We start from the raw sequence: 16663 nt of genomic DNA on the forward strand, positions 1-16663 counted from the left end.
GAATATTTATTCTAACATTAGAACTGGTTTCTCACTTACAAAAGAAAAAAATATTACGAGTTAGGTTAGATTAGGTTTACAAGAACCATATTGTATGAAAAACTGTCACTGTCCTACCTTCATTTTTAATTCTGTGACCTTTACTGTGGGTTTCTAAGACCAAAATCTCTGTGTAAAACAAATTGGCATCGCTTTCTATCTTTGATAAATAGTCTCAGAAATCAACGGTAACTGAAGATTTAGTATGAGTTTACACCAAAGGAATGCTTAGCTTGAAACAACTGAGCGCGGCGGGTATAGTACGTCCAAGGTCACTATGGTACAATCAAATGTTACTTGTCTTACCAATATTATAAATGCGAATGTTTAGGATGGATGATCGAATGTTTTTAGAAGGTATCTCCCGAACACAGTCTGGACGAACACATAGGCTACTAATTAAGTTATTTTTTTTTTAGCGCGGATGGAGTCGTGGCCAACAGCTAGTGATTTATATAAGGCGACATGCTTTTTAATAGCAACGTTTAACTTTGTCAAATCTATTTTTAATTCAATATGAGCTGCAGTGATCCTTATCTAAACGACAGGAAAAGCGATGTTCAGCTAACAAGGATCTTGGTAGAGTGCCAAAATAAATTAGATCGGCTCGAACGTAACATACCTCTGACTTCGGTATGTCTGTAAGCTAAAGGAAAGGAATACGAATAACCTAACATTAAATCCTTAAATACGATCCGAAGGTTTTTCAATTAAAAATCTAGATGAGAAATCGATTGAATTTGATACGAAAGTATTAAAAATGTTCAAGTTAAAAAGCAAATGGATCAAGATTATTGGATCCTATAAATAATCAAAGTTGAAGGAAAATATGAAAACAATCTTAAAGTCGTTATGTATGCGATTTTATTTCGTTTACTTAAAGGATTATTTTGCAAAATAAGTACAAATATATTTCCTTAACTAAACGCTTTCCAATGCTTGAACGTTTCGAGATGTTCTTAGACTTTCAAATTTAAAACGAACTCCAGTGCTCTATCCTTTTGAAATGAATCTGTAAAAGCAATATCATTTGTTTTGAATATCCGATTTAGATTGCTCGCTAGTCCGATATAAAATAAAGCTACGAATGATTTACTATCGTTTATTTTGCATAGAAATATTTGAATTGTGTGCAAATACAATATACAATGTCACAATCCCATAAGATATGGTTTTTAGCTTTGTTTCCCTAAAAATAAAACATAATACATCATGTTTGAATATGTTTTCAAAAACTGAACTATCAATGAAATTAAATATGAACATTTATCTTATTATTTAAATATATTGTACTAGTTGTAGCCCGCAATTTTGTCCGCTTGGAATTAAAAAGAAACAAAATGAGCTTATATATTCTTCTATGTTCTACATCTATGCCAAATTTCAGCGAATTTGATGCACCTATTTTGGAGATATCTTCTAACAAACATACGTCTAAACATTCGCATTTGTAATATTAGTAAGATTTACGAGATTGACTTGAATTGATTAACAAAGGGTTTAAGAAAGCCTTATTCAATTTTTTTCAGAAAATGTGTCTAATAAATAAATTATGTTACATCAAAACCTAATTAATTAAAATAATAATTAATCATAGCAATTATATACTCGTGTTAAGGATGGAGTCATTCCCCGCGTGATAATCTTTGAACTACGTTTGCTGATAAACCACTCTGATCCGGTTGAGAACCGGTAAGAACTAGATAAATAAACTGAATATGTTATATATCCGATAACTGTGTATATAAACATCGTTGATTTGGAAATGTTGATGGCCGAATTACTAAATTAGGTCATCAAACCATTGCTGTGTAGGAAAGATTTATCAGTATTGATCTTATATATAAAATTCTCGTGTCTCAATGTTAGTTACCATACTCCACAAAAATGGATTGACAGATTTTTATTAAATTTTATGTACATACAATACAATGCAATATGTATTGGTATTGTTTAAATTACATCAAAGAGCGATTTACAAAAAAAAAAGAAATAAAAATGTTTTTTTCTTCACTGAAAAATCTTCGTACGAATATATATTCAGTAGGTCTTAGAATCGACTACTATTTTTTTTCCTCGCCGACGGAGTCCGTCAACAGACAGTGTTTTTTATAAAAACATATTTTACGATGTAGAAAAATTGCAAGTGAAGTTTGCATCTTTATTTTCAAAGAACATAATTGTTCTAGGAAGAGAAATAATCATACCAAAGATGACTTATTCTTGATATATTCAATTGTTTTGTTAGAACACATGAATAAAATGTGTTTTAGTTTTTATTTTTTGTATTTAGATGATTCTATGTTTCGCCGTGAAGTGATACTGGGTTTATTAGGAACTTATTAGTCTATAAATAAATGTCATGTTGTTTTATAAAAATGTTAAAACCTTTTTGTAATATAATTTTTATCTTGTGACCTAAATACGCTGTCATACATTTTTCATTAAAAAGTTTGAGTCATTTTAATAATAAACAGTTTTTTTTCGAATATTAATTTATTGTAAATAATACTTCTTTTTTTAATTACAAACTAGTACAATAACATATAAAACAAGTAATGTAAAATAATACCAGAGTATTTCAAATTAAACAATACCATTGTAACAACAAATATGTACTACAGAATACAAAACAAAACAAAATGTCACAATATGTACAATTATTTAACTTTAGAATAACACCGTACTCAGAATTGTTTGATGGTTCCTAAGGGAGTGTAGATTTCTGATACAAAATCTGAGGAATCGTTTAAGTACCATTAAGCGACACTGAGCTACAGTAAATACTTAAATTACTGTTAGTAAAAATAGTTATTCCGAATCGATCAATCCGAATATTTTAATTCTACTTAAACCGCCATCAGGAGCTATTGTTACTCTTAAATGGGTTATGATTTCTGAATCAACTTTATACCAATGTTCCTTGTTTGCTGACAACTGGAAAAAATAATTTAAAAATAAGTAAAAAAATTGCACAGATATGCGCCAAAGATTAAGTGGTCGATGGCAGTGTTTTTAGCGAATAATTATCAACTATTGGAGTCAAATTAATAAAATATATTTTTTTTTCACCTATACATATTATGAACTGGTTATCGTCCGCGACTTCGTAAACACGGAATTAAAAAAAAAACTTAATTAGTACCCTAAGTGTTCTTCCAGACTATGTTTTACATATATGCCAAATTTCTGGAGATACCTTCTAACAAATAAATATCCATCTATTCAAACATTCGCATTTATAATGTTAGTAAGATTAGATCTTAAAAACATTAAAATCAAAAAGTTCTCTCACCTTGCTTGAATTTAATATTGTTTGCCATGGGATCTCTTTCTCTTCAGTCCAATTAAAATTGTCTAAATAAACACCTTCGAATTTCACTGAGTCTGGAAAATTTCCTTTGAAATGTGTTGTGTCCACGGAAATCTTCTTTATTGTACCCGGGAATCCTAATTTAAATACGGCCCATTCATTTCCTGGAAAAATAAAAAGTGAATTAATAATTTTCTTTCTAAACTTTCTTAATGAAATTTATGTTGGTTTAAATAAAAAAAAATGTTTCTTTATCTCACGCCTACAATTTAGATTTAATTTCAATTATATTTTACAACCAAGAAGGTAACTAATATTCGTTTATTTTAAAAATCTATCCGTAGCCTAGTAACCAAAATAACGCCTGCCTCTAGAACGACAAGAAACAGAACAAACACGGATGGCGAACCAATAGCACGCGTACCATTATTCGGAAATCATTACAAAATATTACCTTGTAATTTAAGAGTGCCGTCTGCATTAGCCTCAATGATGTTGGGTCTGTCGAGTCTACGCGCAGTTTCCCAGCCGTCAGACATCGACCTGCCCTTGCCCGGCTTTATTATGTTCTTGGGGTGACCGAAGTGAGCATTAGAAAACCCTGGAAATATATTGATCTTTAACACATATGCAATAAGGTTGAAATTAAAGCTTTATAGATGCTTTATGCTTTATACAAAAATCTCCCTATTTCTGCGTTATTTCTTCATCAGGTATTCTGATTTTATTGATGAAATTTATAAGGCTTTCTTTATTTTTAAACTCCATGTAGTTGTAGTTGCAAACATTTCAATAAATATAGTAGTAACAAGAAATAATAGAATTAAGGAATTAATCTTACCAACACAACAGCCTCCGTTAACAACAGACACCAAGTCTACAATGTCAGTTAGCGCAGGTCGTTCTGGCCGCGGCTCGCCGAACACTCGCAGCCGAGCTATACCACCATCAGGGAACATATTCACACGAATATGAGTCCATGCTTCGTCACTAAGGACCTGGAATATTTCACTTATTATAAAAAATCTAGTGACTCCCAAGATATCTTTAGGAGTTCTGCCACCATAAACCCTGTGGAATTTAAGGCTCTTTCGGGTAAACTGGTGAATGGTCAGACACATAAAATGGTTCATGAAAATAAGGTTACTAAATTAAACTAAATTGTATTAGTATTATTATAGTAAGCATGGACGTATAATTTATGTGTATAAGGTTCAATAGGCAAGTAGATCAAATGGAGCGTGTTTCCGCAGTTCCGTCCTTCATACATAAATTAAATGAATGTACCTTTTGGTAATTATGTCTTGTTTCTTCATAGCCTGGCTGCAATGCGGTAATCGGTACGATTTCTTCCCATTTGTCTGATTCTAGTTTTTTAATTTGTTCTAAATCGTCTTCGCTTGAGGCTGTTCCAATTGCTTCAACTCTTCGTGGTATTACTGATTCCTCTGTAGAAATAACATCAACATAAATAATTATTGTGAAAATCATTTTATAACTGGCATATAATGTGACTTCGATTATTTAAAAAAAAAATACTGACCTTCAGGTGTTAAACAAGCAGCCTGAATTGAATATTTGGGTGCGTAGTTACCAGTAAAGAATGCCGTATCGACAAGAAAACCTGAAAAATTATTAACATAATCAATTAAGATTTACTCTAACGCGTGAATAAACTTATGATACCAGATCTTTGAAGTTACATTTTGGGAACTCTTCTAATGGCTATAGTTTTATGTTTTTAGACAAAGGTATCTTGATGATCGAAATAATGAGGAACACATGATTTTGCCTTCGAAATCCTGCCTGGTGCAGTAACGTTCCTTACTAGTATATCTACTTTCTCGTCCCAACAAATATTTCTATAGTTATATTTGGTGGTTTTAAAATGAATCAGTCCTTACATAGCTATCTAAGGACGGATTAATTCAAGAAGAACGGCACAATAATTAAAACATTTAGTACCTTTGATAATACACTTGGTAGCAAGTTTAAGTATGCACCAGTCGTGGCCTGCAACACGCTTCCTCCTCGTCTCCCATCCGTCCATCCATTTGCCAAACTCCGTATATTTATCTTCAATGAAGATAGGCTCACTGTCTGATATCATGTTCTCGCAAGTCGCAAAAAAGTCGTCCGTTGAAAAGGCAACTTTTCCACCTGCCTGTTATATGAGAAATAACTTTGGTTAATAGATGAATGTGGATGGGTACAAAGGTAGAGGAAGACCAAAGAAAGTATGGATGGATTGTGTGAAAGAGGATATGCGTAAGAAGTTGGTAGATTCGGATATGACGCCTGATAGAGATGTATGGAGGATTAGTACATACTGTGCCGACATTCCGTAGGGATAAGGGCAGGTTGGTGATGAGCTTAATAGTTTACTAAATTTAATAAATAAAACACTTTGCTGTATAAATGAAGCTTAAAATTAAATATTAATACTTACACCAGCACTTGCCAGTTCACTAAATTCAACGAAACCTGGTTTAATACGTTCAAACATTTTTGATAAATGAATATTTAAAATTGTAATATTAATATAATATTAAACAGCACAATATATCATTAAATGCACTGACGCTCGTCAACTGAACATAATTATCCCAACAACCGTTTATATACAATTCGTAAGAAAACTGATAACAATAAAGTATAGAGTTCAATTCATTGGTACTTCTGTTAACGTTCTAATGACACCGCAAATTTTCCTGTCACTTCGAACTACTGTTCTGGTGAATTATCAACAGTTTTTATTCAATCTATTTTAGTATATCGGTCAGTAAAATAAAAACTTACTCTGGCTTAGAATAACACCATTCACGTTTATCTTTTTTATAGAGGTAGGAATTCCAAGAAGTACCTAATATAGCCAAATTTATTTGGATGTTATCAATTACCTTTACGTACGTCTATTCGTTTCTGATTTTTTAAAATATTATTAAGTAGCAAACGAACAAGTGGCCTACGGGATTCGCTGAAATAGTGAAACGAGTGCTGTCTTTAGACGTCTGCAATTGCAGATGCTTTTCCTACCCTTAATCGACAGACGATAGGACAAACAGAAAGATAATATTTTCCCTTTCTATGCGTCTTGCCTCCGACAAATCCACTTCCACTTAACCTTTCCGTATGAGAAAAGGATAAGGAAGGGAAATAAGATTAAAATTAGGCTTCCAAAAATTAATAGTTTTTTTTTCGTACTACTTGTGTTAGAGTCTGTAGCAAAATCTGTTGCCGAACGACCAGGCTAGACCATAGCAATGCCATCCTAATTCTTCTAAAAAGATCATAAGGTCGATGTCAAAATTTATGCGTTACTTTTATTTATATTTGATATCAATTCTTATAGAGAATTTAAATACTACTTTAACATTTACAAGATTAAAACAACGTCTGTAATGCATCTAATAGTGATTTTTAAACAGCAAAAAAGTGAAATGATTCGATACGAATAAAATGTTATTTAGTTTTTTCCAAGCGTAAATAAATTTGTCCTCGGAATCGAAATAGATCACAAACCTTGAATAACTAGTCTGCATTTTTAGATTGTTCATTTGTCTAGATTTTGAACGAGTCGTCTATTCGCCGAATTAGTTAATTGGTGGCTACATTTCAGAATCTCTGTAACTTGTCTTTTTCGTGAAATCACACTTAAATTTAATTTTATTGAATTTCGTTTGTTTAAACAAGTTAAGTGGTTAGAAAACGTTAAAGATCCGTAATAAAACAGTAATTGAGTATGGTACGCTTGGTTCAAATAACCCAAGGGGTCATGGATTCGAATCATCATGAGCTCCTATAAATCCCTACTGAGGGACTCGGAGCCTACCCCAAGTTAAGGCTGACTAGGTCATATTCAACTACGCTGGCCCTGTGGGGGTTAGTTTACTATCTGCCATTAATAAAATTTACTTGGAATTATTTTAAATTCAAGAATTAGAGGTATTAAAATCTCCCGAAACCGACTTGTAGGTATGCATAGATGTATAAATGTAGAAAAAGCGTGAGAGATGTGTCAGCGCCGCGCCAAATTGAGGTCCCTTGTCTCTGCTTACCCCTTTAGTTTACGGGCATTGTATTGATTTAATTACTCTCAAAGTAAGAATAATTTAATTACTCTGTTAGTCGTAGTATTAGATATGCGGTATTTTTTAACTACGAATATTATTTTTTTACATTTTTTAACTAAAATGTTAATATTAAACCAACATTTGTTATCTGTGTAGTGAAAGGAATACCCCCCGTCACGTTTGCGACCTCTGAGGGAGCATTCAGCTCAAAGAAGGTCTGTTACTATAAGTAAAGTCTATTGTAAATGTAATTAATGCACTATCGCAAGCATAATGGAAGTTTTGCATTATGTTAAATTAAAAATTCCATTATTCAAGAACAGCCACGATTAGGTCTTATTAATATTATAAATGCGAATGTTTAGATAGATGGATGTTTGTTAGAAGGTATCTGCAGAACGGCTGCTTGGATCTCGCTGAAATTTGGCCGAGATGTAAAACGTAATCAGTTTATCAATTAAGTAGGCTACTAATTTTGTTTTTTTTTTAATTTCGCGCGGACACAGTCGGGAACGACCACTAGTAAATTTATAAAAATAACCACTTTAGAAAATTTATTTTTACTAAACACAAACAGGTTGTGTTGTGTGACAGTGTAAATAAAAAAAACTAACTTGACGAGTGAGGTGTCACACGTCAAAATCAGTTCAGCCGTTTAGGTTACAGGGGAGTAGTCTGTATTGTAAATTACTTTCATACAAATCCAAATACATAAAACATACATACATGACTGAGAAAACGTAAATCTCCTATTCGATGATAAATAAGCCTTCACGACCTTAACAGTACAAGCAGTTTCATTTGGTACGGTACACATCTCTGTAACTAAGACAAGATCGGTAAATTGAAAGTTGCTAATTAATATAATTGTTTATGTAACCTGTCAATTAATGCGAGCAACAGATTTCTATATTAATTGCGCAATATCACAACAAATCACTCTCTAGCGGACTGACAATCAGGCGAGAGGTTAAAGTGTATGGCGGAGTTTATAACGAACTGGTTTTAAGCGGTTCTGCAATCAACTGCAATAGAACGTGTGTCTATTATAAGTAATATTTTGATTTTATTTTATACATAAAAACTTTTTTGTGAGCAAAATACTGTATGGAAGTAACCGCTGCCATATATGAATCAAGATAAAATAGCAAATGCGATGCCATATACTAGAATTAAAAAGAAAACTTGATTAGTAACTTATGATTCCTTCCAGATGTTCTACAAGTATGCCAAATGTTACCGAGATTGTTTTTTGCTTTTTTAAGATGTTCTACTGCTACTTTCTAACATCCATCCATCTAAACATTCGAATTTATAATATTAGTAAGATTGTGAGTGTAAGGCCAAATGCATATTCTATACACTTGATTTTCGATTCTTGTTGTCACATTATTCCTTATCCCCTGCACAGTATAGGAACTTTCCTGTGATCTTATTGAACGCTGCACGTCGGATAAAGTGCTACTACTGAGCGCCTTTGTTGCTTCACGATCGTGTAAAATTTCCTTCATTACAACAGTCCGATGTTTGTAAACTGATCTTCATCGCACTTAAGGTCGAACTTGTGTTCTTGTCTTTAAAAATTATAATAAAGTTAGTTATTTCATAGCAAATATAGAGTACATATTCAAATCGAAAATCGAAAGACACATTGGTATGGCGGGATTCGAGGATGGAGGATTTATCCGACGTTCTTACGGTGAAGGAAAACATCGTAATGCAACCTGCACATATCTGAGAAGAAATAAATATAAGAATAAAGATATGTGTAAAGTCAATCAATCCGAACTTGGCCAGCGTGGTTGACTATGGCCTAATCACCCTTAACTTAGGTTAGGCTCTGAGCCCCTCAGTGGGGATGTATAGTGAGCTGATGATGATGATGATAGAGTACAATGCATTTAGAATTATGTGTATGAGTCCGCGCCATATTGTGACGTCATAGCTAATCGAGAAAATAAGTAGGGTCCGAATCTCTAAGGTCAAAGTACACTAATAATAAGTAAACTTTATTCGATAAGTGTTCTATATATTTCTACATATTAATTGTATTCATTGCATGAAATAGCAAAGGTCAAAAGATACGTGGCAGACACGTCTCGCATCCCACTATACATATATAATACATAGCTAATCTTATATGTATACGAGTAAATAAATATGTATATTTTAGTATTTTATTTACATTAATAAAAAAAAACATAATAAAGAGATTGCAAAACGCGAGCTACAGTAATTTTGGATACCATAGTTATTTGCAAATTTATTAATATAAATGCGAATGTTTATATGGATGTATGGATGGATGTTAGAAGGTATTTAAACGGCTCAACGAATCTCGATGAAATGTAGCATAGATGGAGAGCTTACCCTTAAAGAACAAAGGCTACTAATTAAGATTTACTATTCACTCCGCGCGGACGAAGTTGCGGGCGTCAGTTAGTTTTTAATACAATATTTACGGATTTGAACCTTTACCTATATATTAAAAATCATTTCAATGATTTCGTTAGTTTATTTCAATACTTACATAACACAAAAGAACTGTTAAATAATGTCATTCTAAAATACTATTGAGGTAATGATGTCAATTTTTTTTGTCGTGTTTTTATTGTTAACTTCACTTATTCTAAGAAATTTAAAGATCAAGGTGACCTTTTTATGTTATTTTTTTTTCTCCACTTGTATTTATTTAACGTTATAACCATCTATATCTTATTGAAGTATAAAATCACTTTCATTTGAAATATATTGCATTTATTAACTGATATTATAAAATATTTAATCGAATTTGGTTTACTTTAGAGTTTTTTTTAAGATACAATAGTAGGCAGAGACCACGGTTCTCCATTTGGCGTGGTTCTGACACAATTATCTCTTTCAACTTATTTTTTAACTTCTTCTACATTCATAAATGCACAAAGAGGATTTGATTTCCTTTCTTTCTTTCTATTTTGGGATCGGTTTAAGTACAACACTTTCCTGTATCCCCTCCTCCATCAAATCCACTTCCTCTTCCCTTCCTTACATTATAAGAAACTTATGGTAAGGTGTACTAAATTTTATCAGACCAAAGAGTATAGCATATCTATAGTATAGTCTAGAAACGTATCAGACGAAACGCGCAATCACTTTCACTTCACGCCAACAACACAGTCGTGGTGTTGCGCTAATCGAGTCGGTTGCTGGCTTCTTAATTTATTTACATTGTGGATAATTTTCAACTGAGTTTTTTCATTAACTTCATTAATAACGACTCCCTGACGGCGCGGCTGACTTTACAAACCTACATAACTAATTAAATTTTGCATAATTTTGTTTCATAACACAATAAAACGCGTCCAAGTTTTTCCGTTCCCGGACTCAGCCACAATACGTTCTGTTGTTGAAAGTCGTGCTCGTACAGAATAATTTGTGAAATGGAACGAGAAAAGAAACGTGCGACCAGATTACAGTATGTTTTAATTTACGAGAAGTTACAACAACGAGCTGCGAGATTATGTACACGTGAGGTTTCACTGCTAAAATGCCTGTGCGAAATCGTTTTATCTCTGTTTATTTTAAAAAGAATGTAAGAGATAACAGTAAGTTCTTGCATACATTACAGCGTCATGACTTGTAACCTGCAGGTCCTGGATTCGAATTCCATCATGTACGTGTTTGTCGATTTACATATAAACATTTATCCGACGTTCTTACGGTCAAGGAAAACGAAAATAATAAAAAAAAAGAGATATGTGTGAAGTTGACTATAGCCTAGACACTCGTAAATTAGGTTGGGGTGTATAGTGAGCTGATGGTGACAGACATCACAGCAATGTAAAAAGAGACAAGTTCAGGGTAATTTTGAATAATCTTCTTAATATACTGTTTTATCTATTAGCTTTTTAAAAAAGTTACTAGTGTTTCAAACAGTTAATAATGGAAATGTTCAATGTCAATAATTTTCAAAGCAATCGAACGATTGAATAAAAGCATACACGATTGTTTGATAACGAAAATGCGGAGTTAGTAAAAATAAATTGTATTTAACAACGAAAACTTGCATTGTTTGAAACGTTCGAACCCCGAAATATGGCGGACAAAATAGCAAAAAGGAAAGATTCATCAGACATCTATTGTTGGAAGCTTTTGATTCCCGAGCCACTTGTGACAGCAATACTATTGTACAGTGATCGTTATAGTACTTTATTTCAATCACTTTTTGCGGCTCCAATCCACTGTATAATTAATTTGCACTGTTATGGAATGCATAAAGGTTTTTTGGGGGAATTTTAATTTTGCAACATTATGACATTTTTATTCGTAGCACTTAAAGTTATAGTATGTTTCTACTGCAGGTGTTTTATAATTTAACTTGAACATATCTTAAATAATAAAAAATAGACAAATTAAACTCCTTGCTTGAGCAAGGAGTTTCTTTAATACTAAAGAAAAATAACATAAATTCTCGATGATTTTCGGATGTGGTTTTTCATTCTTTACCAGAGAGTTTTTGAAACAATATATTGTACCTATAATATTCAAACACGTTATGTCTTATTTGCTTATCGATCTCGAACCATTTTTGTTTATTGAATTTACGTTAATCGATCCATCGCCTGCGACAGCTAGTAATGATATGTCATCTCTCGATGAGATATGTGTCTGCGCGGAATTAAAAAAAAACATAATTAGTAGTCTATGTGTTCTTCCAGACATGTTCTGTATAACTGCCAAATTGCAGCATGCCAAAATGCAGCCGGTCTGGTGATACCTTTTAATGAAACATCTATCTATCCATACATCCAAACATTCTCGTTAATAAGTATGATATCTCCTTCATTATAGTACGTACAGAGATCTACAGTGTATGCTACAATGCATGCTGAGAGACTTCAAAAACTTCTTTATTGCGTTCGAATCTTCACTTCGAAACGTCGTTAACCTATTTTTTTTTTCGATTCGTTCCAAGTTTATGATCTGTCTTTCCTTTTCTGTATTGGATGTTTTCCTAACTTCATTAATTACGACTCCCGAGCAGCGGTTGACTTTACAAACTGCACCAAACACTGCTAATTAAAATTCTGCATATTTTTGCTTCGTCGACAATAAGTGTTTTTTTTATATTTTTTATGAACAGATTTTAATTTCATTTTACTCTTCTTATTATTTAGAACGCAATTATTGCAAATGAAAAAAACCGTCTTCATAAAAAAACAATCGCAAAAAAACATATTGAAACAAAAAAAAACATTCTTAAACAAAATGCACTAAAAAGTAACAAAATAATGTCATGAACAAAAACTCTCGAAAGTAATAAATTTCTTTTCTTTCTTAAAATGTTTCTATACTTTACATTTATTGTTATTTCGGAGTCGGTGTCGGTCTGATGTCTTAGACCTATTTACGTTTAAGTTAGTCCCTAGGCCTAGTTCATTATGCATAAAATATGGGTAGGAATTTTTATTGGAGAATATAAAACATTTTTTAATGTAAAATCAATCAAATACGTTCTTCTCTAAAATAACCAATTCAAATTCTACTTTCTAGATTTAATCTTGCTGTATGAATAAGGGACGAAACGAAACGAAATTATGCGAAACTTTATGATATGGGTTTGAACGTATTATCCGTTTAATAAAATTCGACAAGGCAATAAATTCCAACAAAACATATTTGTGATATTAATATTTTCGAACAGAAATATCATAGGTATTTTAATTAAAACTGTTTAATTAAATTAAGCTGATTAATCAAATAAAATAAATAATCAACATTATTTTTAAATAAAATGTATTCATAAAACTATCGTATCTCACTAATATTATAAATGCGATAGTTGGGATAGATGTTTGTTTGAAAGTATCTCCGGAACAACTCAACAGATTTTAATGAAATTTGGCACACATATAGAACATAGGCTGAAACAACAAATAGACTTGTCAAGTTTTATTTTAAATTCTTCGCGGACGGAGTCGAGGGCGACAGTTAGTATAATATAAACCGACTGATATATCTGCATTTAGGGACTGGAGAATTTTCAATGTGATTTCGATCTCCAAAATATTATAAGACATTTGGAATTTTTTCTACATTTAGTGATGAAAGATTGTATTTTTAAATATTTTTTCTTTGGCAGAAAGACTTGAAGAGTTACGGAAACATTTTTAAATATAGCTTTTAAAAATAAATCTACAACGCGAACGAAGTCGCGAGCTTCAGTTAGTACGTGACAGAGATCTGAAATGCGTCAATCTGTATTTACGTGTGACGTCAGAGCTCCATTATTCCGTAAATTTAATTAAGCATTTCCCGCATTCGAAATAGCGCACTGCACTTTTGCTGCTTATTGTTTTACTTTCCACCGTTGACAATGGAAAAATCTTTTTGTTTGCTCACGAGCATTTTCACTAGCATCTGCAAACACGATACTAATTTTAAACTATTTTAATGTTATATTTCACTTTAATCTCTTGCTTTTCAAATTATTAAATGCGTCTGAATTAAAGATGATTTAGCAAAAATTAGAAAGGGATACTCTTTTACTCTAAATTCTCAGCCCAGTCCATTAAATCTGGGCAACACATCTTCATTGCATTGCTTACCTAATCTTATTGCATGTATGGGCAGCAGTTACTTCACTAGTTAATGATTTCAGGTGGCAGCTCGCTTCTTTGCTATCTTGTTGTTAAAAAAATACCTAAAGGTTATTTTGGTACAAAAATAATAACAACGCTCTTTAAAAACCAGACTAACCAAAATCATGTCAACTGGAAAATATCCAAAGGATTTATCACGAATATTTGTTATACAAATTTTATCACTGACAACGTCACGAATACTTTCTCACTTTTAATGCCTTCGAGTCCAAAAGGTTCACGGTGAAAGAAATTATAATGACGTTATATTTAACTTTAGTAATTTTTTTTCATAAAATACAATTTTATTAATACTCAATTATTATAGGAAGCATCATCGCTATTATCTTGTTACGTTATCGTTACGTTAAACGTAATAGGCTTTGGCTATCCGTGCTTATACGAGCATAAGGAGATGTTAACAAGGTGATTGTTAGATTACCTAGGAATTTGCCAATTAACATACAAATGTTGCTTAGATTAGTCGAAACAATTGTTGATTTTAAATGACGCTTAATCTTTTTAGATCAAGTAACTTCACATTAATGAAAAAAATAGTACACGATTAGCTGTTTAGTAAGGCGTCGGAGGCTCAGGGGTCAAGCACTTGACTTGCAATCTGCAGGTCCTGGCTTCGAATCCCGCCAGGTACCAATGTGTTTTTCTATTTCCGATTTATATATGTACATTTTTCCGACGTTCTTAGGGTAAAGAAAAACATCGTGATGCAACCTGCACATATCTGAGAAGAAATTCAAAGATACGTGTGAAGTCAACCAACCCGCACTTGGCTAGCGTGGTTGACTATGGCCTTATCACCTTTAACTTAGGGTAGGCTCCGAGCCCCTCGGTGGGGACGTATAGTGAGCTGATGATGATGATGTAAATAACAAGAATGGATTTCTAACATAATTTAGATTTTAGGTTACTTCCCGTTTTCTTTGTTATCAAAAGTCTCCTTTTTATCTTATTCATTCCGTTATATTTTTACTTGTTATTTTCGTAGTAAAATTATTCAAGAAGTTTTTTCTTACAGTTTTGTAAAGGGTTATCAATCCTCCATCTATTTTGGTGGAGCGATAAGTACGTTTTATGTATTATTCTGCCTTTATAAGACAGGGTATCGTTGCCGATGATTCGGTAAAGGAGTTATATTACTGGATGGATTTATAACAAAATTAAAAATTAAAAAAAAAATATATAGCATTATCGTAATTACATTGAGAATGTACAAGATATGTCAAGTTATTTTATATTTAATTGTAATAATTTTGTTGTTTATAATACCACTCGCGTGATATAATATTAGCGGTGATGAATTCGTGAAGTTTATAGCAAACAAATGAAGGAAATTGCACTTATTTCTTCTTTTGCATTTATTTTATATTAATAAGTTGCGAACCAGCAAATGACCACCAAACAGAGAAGCGACCGCCGCTCATAGACATCCGCAATTGCCTACCAGTAATCGACAGGGAGGGGACACACAGAAAGAGAATATTATGAACCTCTTCTTAAGCGTCCCCAATTCCGTCAAATCCATTGGCTTTTCCCATCCTTGTCTTATAAGGGCTGGATGGAAAAGAAAGCCTCTGGGACGCACACTCGTCAGACGATACGCGGACTACCTTACGCCTATCTTTTGTGTACTTCTGCGTTTATAAAATAAGATATTTCATTGCCACTTCCAGATTTCGTAGTCCGTTGGTATATCGGAGGGATGGAGGTAATAAATCGCAGCCGGCGCGCGATCGATGCCCCACTTATGATACATGGATTCCTGCGCCGGACTCAAGCGATAAAACTTTGATTTGTGATCTTCCACGGATGCTCAATGCTACTAGGATAGTAGCTGTTGGAAATGATAGCCATTGTGCGTGACTTTGTGAATGGAAATATTATTTCAGATTCTGACATTCTGGAAGCGATTTCTTTATTAATTGGGAATCCAATGATATGTAAAAATTCACATTATAATTTTGACAAAGTTTGCAAAGATAGAATGAATTGAACATTTATCGATCGCCTTCTTCTCAGTCGCTTGGGTCTTTACAGACTGGTCGTGGTCATCGAGTAGGTACCTTAACTCATTTAACCAGACGCATCCACTCTTCCCGAACAACTGCTTTTTTGGAACATACATGCCGAGGAACGTCTACTGCCGCACTAACCTGGTCTGTCCACCTCCTGGGGGATCTATCTCGTGCCCTAGCGCCTTCAACTTTTCGTTTGAAAACTTCAAGGCATTTCTCGATGGAGGTTACGCACCATCAAAATCTTAGATATTTGTACCTAAATCTATTGCATGATCTAGGTTAAAGACTTTGTCGCGAAAGCATTTTTGAATACTACTGATTGCAAAGGTCTTTTTTCAAAACTTAACATAGAAATTAATTGGATTACAATTGCGTGTTGAAATAGAATAAAAAGCTACCTACAGCGAAATTAACTGTTAATTTCATTTGAAACTTGTCACGTTGGTATATGTAAAATGTATCGCGTTGTGAAAGTTTATTTTAATATTTATATAAAAAGTTAAATGCATGATTTGTGACTGCATTTAAAATACATTACATATGTCAATATAATATTTTAATTTTTTCATAGATTTCTAGAAA

The 16663-nt window shown here is 32.8% G+C and overlaps 1 protein-coding gene across 1 annotated transcript; it reads right to left on the reverse strand.

Moving 5' to 3' along the window:
- Positions 1-2603: 2603 nt before the first annotated feature.
- Positions 2604-5943, reverse strand: LOC106119985 (allantoicase-like). The gene is made up of 8 exons (XM_013315136.1): positions 5802-5943; positions 5318-5516; positions 4896-4976; positions 4640-4800; positions 4194-4350; positions 3807-3953; positions 3335-3516; positions 2604-2976 (listed from the first exon to the last, which is right to left on the reverse strand). Exons 1-8 carry the CDS (start codon positions 5856-5858, stop codon positions 2851-2853), a joined length of 1110 nt encoding a protein of 369 aa, XP_013170590.1. The 5' UTR covers positions 5859-5943; the 3' UTR covers positions 2604-2850.
- Between the last annotated feature and the right edge of the window lie 10720 nt (positions 5944-16663).

This window comes from Papilio xuthus, unplaced genomic scaffold, assembly GCF_000836235.2.
Source record: "Papilio xuthus unplaced genomic scaffold, Pxut_1.1 DF829129.1, whole genome shotgun sequence".
Taxonomy (NCBI): domain Eukaryota; kingdom Metazoa; phylum Arthropoda; class Insecta; order Lepidoptera; family Papilionidae; genus Papilio; species Papilio xuthus.

Excerpts from the sequence above, each read along its gene's own strand:
- LOC106119985 (XM_013315136.1), bottom strand. The coding sequence starts at position 5,858 with ATGTTTGAACGTATTAAACCAGGTTTCGTTGAATTTAGTGAACTGGCA. Across the intron at positions 4,977-5,317 it reads TACCAAGTGTATTATCAAAG|GTTTTCTTGTCGATACGGCA; the intron begins GTACTAAATGTT and ends ATAATTTTTCAG. Across the intron at positions 3,954-4,193 it reads TAACGGAGGCTGTTGTGTTG|GGTTTTCTAATGCTCACTTC; the intron begins GTAAGATTAATT and ends ATATATTTCCAG.